This window comes from Gossypium raimondii, chromosome 11 (assembly GCF_025698545.1).
Source record: "Gossypium raimondii isolate GPD5lz chromosome 11, ASM2569854v1, whole genome shotgun sequence".
Lineage (NCBI taxonomy): Eukaryota > Viridiplantae > Streptophyta > Magnoliopsida > Malvales > Malvaceae > Gossypium > Gossypium raimondii.
The window spans coordinates 49,869,375-49,876,835 of record NC_068575.1 but is presented as its reverse complement, the minus strand read 5'-3'; the positions used below and the strand labels follow the sequence as shown (position 1 = coordinate 49,876,835).

The window sequence follows — 7,461 nt, the reverse complement described above, 5'->3', positions numbered from 1 at the left end:
TCAAAGATGAATTCTTTTGTCCAAGACTTTGTTGCTACAAATTTAATTCATCATGTTCGTGACATTGACAAATACGAGAATGCAATTCACTGGACCAATCTTGGAATAGTGAAAGCCCATAAATTGGTGGATTAATCTTTTATGTATCTTATTATTATTAATTACTTAATTCTCATTGGTTGGGACACATCATTTATGAGTTAAGTAATTTTATTGGTTAGGTTATTATTTATTTATTTTCTTAGATAATTTTAAAGAGTTTTTATTAGGATTCAATTACTCTTGTAATTTGCCTATAAATAGGCTTGTTTTCTACACATTGGAGGACAGATAAAAAAGAGAGTATTTGTTTTCTTCCAAATTTGTGTGAGGCAAATTTTTGAGAGTACAGTGATTCTTCTCTTGCTATTTAGTTTGGAGTTTGTTGCTTTCGAGGGTATTTCGGAGTTACAAATATTCAAATTTCTTTCCCGTTCATCGGTGTTTCTAGAGATTCTTCTTCTAGGGGTTTCGTAGGGAGCCGCTCAATCATTGGCGTTTTTGGTAGCAAGTTAACCAAGGGTTCCATAGGGCAAATCTATCCTTTTTATTATTATTATTATTATTATTATTATTATTATTATTATTATTATTATTATTATTATTATTATTATTATTTAACTAATTTTATTTATTCTCGTTTTTATTTCTAATTTGTGTTTCTCTTGTGTCTAGATCCGGGGTTCCGCATCAGACGACCAACCTTATAGGACAACAAGAGCTTCTACCCCCCTCTCTCTCTCTCACCTTAGCTTCATAAAAGCTCTTCACAATCTCTACACGCTCAACTCAATTACTTGCGACTTTCAACTCATCAAATGAACTGCTTTCAACCTCCTCATCCCATTTTTTGAAGCAACCATTGGTGAAGTGAGTGTGGGCAATATGACTCACCCAATTTGGGTATTTGCACAAATAGAGAAAAAATGCATGGAGTGTGATTGATACATACACAAATATGGTGAAATCTATTAAATTAAGTTCACTAAATCTGTCAATTTTCAACTCTAGAAAATCATTTAACTTATGATGCATTTTTGGATAGGATCTGGGTATTTCTAGGTCAAGATATCTTCTAACTAATAAAAAAGTTATCTCTTAGCTTTAAAACGCACTTTAAATTATCTGATTTCAAGTTTTGCAGCTCAAGTTATGGTCATCTTAGTGAAGACTACATAAGCAAATTTTTTTAGACGAGATAATTACGAAATTACAAGTTTCGAGCCTTGATTCGTGTTTAAATCATATTGAATTTGATTTTGAGGCTTAAATTTGATTATATAATGCATTTATGAATTTTTTATATTTTAGGGATTTATTTATTATTATTTTTTAAGTATTTTAGACTAATTTAGCTTAAACAGTAAAATAATGACTAGGTCAATTGCTTGGAGACAAAGGAAGAGTTGTTTCCTTGTTTTTAAGTATTTTATTTTACAATATTCAAGTCTTATTTTTATTCAGAAGTTTTTTTTTACTTAATCTTATTCAAGATTTTGGGGGAACTTCAAATTCCAAGTTGCCAAGAACTCGTTCTTGGAGGGTCGGTTAGAGCCATTGATTGAGTTTGTCAAGAAATCTTTTTCAAATGATTCAATCAGGCACTTATCCTTCTACTAATCTCCATCGATTTATCTATTCCATCTCCCACTTTTAATTTTGTTTTCTTTATTTATCTTGCTATTTAGTTTCGCTTTAATCATTATACTTGTTGTATTCCTGTTCTTAGATATCAAGAAAGCATATTCCAAAGCTTAAAAATTCACCTTGCTTGTTGTCCAATACACTAGGATTCAGTCTAGACCCATCAAGTCGAGTCGAGTCTTCTCCTTCAAAATAACTATGAATCATCTTGGAATTTTTGAGACTTTGTGGACGTTGCCCTCTTATTAGTGAATCAAACCCGTGTTGATATCTTTATGGTAATTTTCTATCTTAATTCAACAATCAATTATATACATCAACATTTGAGGCAGAGTGTATAGCCTTGGAGAGAAGTGTGGAGGTTGCGAACAAGCTGAACTTGACGGGAAAGGTGACATTCGAAACTGACAGTGCTGAGTTAGCAAACAAGTGGAATATGGATGATGGGGATATTACCATTATAGGTAGTAGGATCAAAAAATGCAAAGAAGCTGTTAATTTGTTTAATTCCGCCACCTTAGTTTGGTCTCATCGGTCCTGTAATAGGGTGGCCGATTTAATTTGCACTAAAATGTGTAGAGAAGCTAAGAAGTGGTTTTTTGATATGGATTATCCAAAAGACATTCATAATGCTGTTATTAGTGATATTATCTAATAATATGTTCTGACCCTTGTGGTCGTCTTTTACTCAAAAAAAAATTATATACATCAACATTTATCTTAAGTCTTGTATGGATATATATCACATTTTTACTTTACGGGTGAGTGTCCTTTAGCCTTTTCAGGCATACCTTGACAAGGGTATATAATTATTCGTTATATCATAAAATTTATTGACATGCCTCCTTGGGATCAATATTGTGGGAATGTGTCTCACCAAAGTTACCAATACTTCACCAAGTTACAATGTGTAATTGGCACAAGTCTTACCAAAGAAGTTAAAAAATCTCACTTTCTACAATATATTTCTTTATTTTGATATATACCACGCCAAAGTTACTACTACATTTCCAATGTTTAATTTCCCTATTATTCTTTTCAAATTGTTTATTAAAAAAAAAACACTCAATTTTCATGGCCATTGGCATCCCCTATACTTCGGATTATTACAACTTTACCTTCAAGGCGAGTTTAAATTATCAAAAAGCTTTACCTTTAAAAGGCGAGTTTCGTTTTATTACAATTGTACTTTTAATGCAAGGTCGAGTTATTAAAAAGATTTTTGTTTTCTTACAATTTTGCCTTCCAAGCAAACTTGATTATCAAAAAGCTTTACCTTCGAGGTGAACTTCACTACAGTTTGCCTTCAAGGCATACTCGAACTTCTCAAATACTTAGCATCCAAATCATGTCTTGTTTTCTCTAGTTAGCTTTCTCAAGCATCTTTCGCTTGATCAAGCGTCTACTAAAGCTTCATGTTCAGACTACTCAATCACTCTACTCATTAAAGTTAGTAATGAGGCGTATTTAGATGTGAATGCAACAATAATGATGGTTAAATATATTGAATTAATATATATAATCATTATATGTTACCGCAATTTAAAACTTAATAAGATAATATTTAAATATTTTTTCATCTATTTTATTATTTCAAAATTTTAAATTTTATACACTCAAAAATATTGTCATTTTATTTTATTTTAATAACATATTTAATTACAATTATTGAATTGAGATTACTTTTTTTATTTTTATATAATTAAGTATTCAAATATTACACCTCAGATTATTTGACACTTGGAAAATTTAATACAAAAATCCAAAACCATAAAATTTCAAAATCATAAAAGAAAAAATAACGAGTACAAAAGAAAAGAAAAAAGACAAACAAGAATTTAAGCTACATAACGCAACATCAATTTTTGAGTCGACCTTTAAGGTCAATTGAATGTGGTGCGGTGAAATTGTCTCACCATGATTATCCAAACATCATGCACTACTTCAGTAACATGCAAAACGTGCCGAAACGAGGGTTCCAAACAAACCCTTCATCTGTTTTTGGACTGAAAAATAGCATTTCGAAATGTACCAAGGACTTTTCTCCATGTTATCCTCTATTTGGCATTTTCCTCCATCCTCTCTTCGTTTTCTGCTTCTTAAGCTTTTGCTGGTTCCACCAGGGGAGAAGGAAAGGTTTCTATTTGGGCTTCAATGGTCATATTACCTAATCTTATACCCCAAAAAGTGTTTGTAACATTAATTATACTTACGATTAAAAAAAATCGTGAAGGGGCTATACCGCACAAAACAAAAAGTACAAGAACTATCGTACAATTTGACCACATAAATAAGGCCCTCGCATTTCAAACCATGAATTTAACACTTGGCCATATACTGTACTAGAACTATCAACAAAATATCAGTCAAGGGAATTGATCCCATTGATGAACAAAGTCTTCTACTGTACATTATTTCATCGTATCAACTTATAACTATACAATGCGTATTGCCCAGTGCTACCAAACCAGAGCAATGAAGTAGAAAATTCCAAAAACATCAACTCCTCTATACAAAAGCATTATACTCAACTGCTGTAACTTCTTGCCCGAATCAGTTGTCCTTCAGCTTATAGACCGTGTCAACATATTCTTCAATGTCCCAAAGGAAAGAACCAAAGGCAACAGCTTCCAAAACTAACCTCTTCAGACTTGAAAAAGATGTCCTGATCACCTCATCGGTCTGCGGAATCCCTGTCTGCTCATCTCCAAAGAGTGCACAGCTGTGCCTCTCGATCAAATGTGCTGCCTCTTTGGATCTTGGTTTGGCACATCTCTGCAATGTCTCCGGGTCAAATCCCATCACGTAGCATCTTAATTCTTCGAGATCCTTTTCCTGTCTACCTGGTCCTTGACCTAATGGAACAGATTGCACGTCACTAAAACGGCCGAGTACCAGGCTCTTAATTCCACAAGGTAAAAGATCCAGAAACTGAAGGGAGTTCCTATGATTAAGACGTTTTTGATGAACCAAAGTTAGGCATCGTTCCAGTTGGTGTCTAGAGGAGGCAGACTTGAGAAAATAGCCATACAAGATGGAGGCTGCATAAAGTCGGCCTAGATGGAGCTGTTGGATCTCAGTAGTAGCCCAGTTGTCGGTGACACTGGAGTCTGCTCTCAAGCCGATGACAGCACTGATATGATCCCTAACCACCTCCAACACCTCAATGCTATGGATGGACTCTAGTTCCCAATCTTTCGAAGGCCATATCTCAAGTCTGCAATTGTACATGCACCTGGAGAGCTTAGGAACCAATGGTACTCTGAGATCAGAGAACTTGTAGAAGATTAACATATACATCACATCTTCCACAGCAGCTTGGCACTCCTGCTCTTTCAGTTGAGCAATCCTCCTGGAATTTTGGTAAAATGTAATATGTCAGAAAAGTAAAAACAAAAAGGATTGTTATATCAATCATCAACAGAGCCGAAGGATCCAACATACAAATTTTGAGGTATTCTAATGGCAGCTCATTTAATAGAGTGATAATAATGGCAGCTAAAGTAACACCTACTTCATTGGTGGTTAATATTATTACAAACATCACCTGGGAGCACCGTAAAACGTGTCAAGCCAGGGATTTTGGAGAGCTCCCTTTCAGCAGAAGACAAATGCCTTTGTGCCACAATGTCTAATTGATATCACTATAAAACATAAAATACAATAAACTTCTTTTTCTAATCCAAGCCAACACAAGAGTTGCACAAACTAACAAGTGCAAACAAGTTAACTTACGATCACAGTAACTATAAAGAAAAAAGAAATAAAATTACATATATATACATTGCAAGAAATATGAAACCAGAAATATAAACAGGGAAGTATCCAAAAAAGCATGCAATAGTAATACGCTTTTATGTACTTCCATTCAATTACTAGGCAAATTTTAACAGCAATAAACTGATGGCAACTTAAAACTTGTCACAACACATTAGTAGTTGCCTACATGAAACACTAAGAAATGAGTGGCTCTAGTCTGTTTATAAATAATATCATATCATCTTCCAAGCTTTTGTAGCTTAGAATTAGACCACAACCAATGAATCAAGGTAAAGAAACTAAAAAACTAGGCCTCGATAGTTAATATCATATCAGCATCGGGACTAACAACAGAGTGAAGAAAGCCAATTGCTAGGTGTAAAATTGGAAAAGATCTATCTGAATATATCATGTGTGAAAGAATATACAGGGCCTCTTTAATAGTAAAGAATTGAGGAATTGGTGCATTTTAAATGGATTTCACAAACACCCAAATAGATGAGTTGCAATGCCACCGAAGAGAAAAGTGCAAATACCATCGGTAATATCACTAAGACCCTACAAATATTATGGTAAGAAGAAGGCCTAGCATAGTCTTAGACTGGTTATTAGGCATAGGAGAGACTGATATATCTATCTGACCCTTGATAGTTTATATCAAAGTTTTCATATAGAAGAATCCATTATTCTGACCTTCAAGTCCATGCAATTTTCATGAGTTTCTTGTGAGATTGTTAAACACCAAAAAAAACTATTAATAATCTCTCATTCACAATACAAAAGATCTACTTAACAGACTTCATTTCCAACACAAGATCTACTTAATAGACTCATCACATGATAAAAGTAAAACCTCTCCCATCAAAACAAACATGCTGATCACCATTAATAAAAATTAAGCTTAGGTTGGTTAGCACTTTAATTTTCTCAATACAAATGAAAACAATACCAAAAAAATAACTTAATCAAACCAGAAACATCACGACTCGCAACTTACCAACATAAAAAAAAAAAAAGAAGCCTCTTTAAAGAACATATGCAAGTTATACACTTCAATTTTCCTTGCAGTAATTATACAAACCTGTGAAGACATGCTTCGTCAGAATCCAAGCTAACAAACATACGAGCGACGGCAGCGTCACGATCATCGGAGAGCCGCTTAAGTTCATCGGCGGCAGCGAAGTGGAAGAACTGACGTTGGTTCTGAAGGACACCGCTTAAGAACTTCCCAGGAGCTGACTTCGGCTCAAGCGGCGCGTTCAAGCTGCTGAAATCACAGTGGCTAGCCCCGGCGCTGGCTTTGACAGAGGGTGCTTTCCGGCCATTGAAAGGAGTGGAAGTAAAGCCAGTCCTGAGTGATCGGCGGCGGGACAAAGCAAAGTCGGAAGGTGAATTCGAAGGGATAAAAACGCGGGGCCCCAGCGATGGTAAAAAAGAAGAGAGAGAAGGGGCCTTGTGGAGAGAGAAACAATGTTCCATCAACTGTCAATGGGAACCCAAACAGAATCTGCTGAAATTATGGGAGAGATGAAATGATAAGAAGGGAGAGAGGTGGGTTTATTTGCTTTATGGTTAAGCACTATTACTATGTTTACCTAAAAAGATGCCATTTGGATAGGGTTTTGAGGACTAAAGTTTAATAAAAAAAGAATAAATAAATTGAAGAAATTGTTATGTGTATGTGTGTAGAAGCTGCCACTGGAGAAAAGGGTTGGCACCAAATTGACCCGTCCTTGATAAAATAGATATTTTGGTGATTGGGAGAACAATGGCCAATGACTGAATTAGGGTCCCCAAAAGTGATGAAGATGGAGAACCAAGTTGATGATATTTTGTGGGTTTTCTTTTTCAGTATAAAAATATTTTATTAGAAATAAATTTATCAAAATTGAAAGAAAGAAATGGGTTATCAGAAAAGGGATAAGATAAGAAGAGAACAATGGGATAAGACAATCTACAGAGTTATGATCAGGAGATCAAACCAGCACACCACCCATAGTTTCATTTATTATTATTTAA

At 34.6% G+C, this 7,461-nt stretch overlaps 1 protein-coding gene across 1 annotated transcript; it reads right to left on the bottom strand.

Annotated features, from left to right (window-relative positions):
• Positions 1 to 3,960: 3,960 nt before the first annotated feature.
• LOC105803322 (UV-B-induced protein At3g17800, chloroplastic) lies at positions 3,961 to 7,141 on the bottom strand. The gene is made up of 2 exons (XM_012635444.2): positions 6,524 to 7,141; positions 3,961 to 5,035 (listed from the first exon to the last, which is right to left on the bottom strand). The coding sequence occupies exons 1-2, from the start codon at positions 6,919 to 6,921 to the stop codon at positions 4,237 to 4,239; spliced, it is 1,197 nt and encodes a 398-aa protein (XP_012490898.1). The 5' UTR covers positions 6,922 to 7,141; the 3' UTR covers positions 3,961 to 4,236.
• Between the last annotated feature and the right edge of the window lie 320 nt (positions 7,142 to 7,461).

Bases quoted from the DNA above. Each gene is read 5' to 3' on its own strand.
- LOC105803322 (XM_012635444.2), bottom strand. From the start codon at position 6,921: ATGGAACATTGTTTCTCTCTCCACAAGGCCCCTTCTCTCTCTTCTTTT. The intron at 5,036-6,523 runs GTTTGTATAATT...CCAAAATTCCAG, and splicing joins GACGAAGCATGTCTTCACAG to GAGGATTGCTCAACTGAAAG.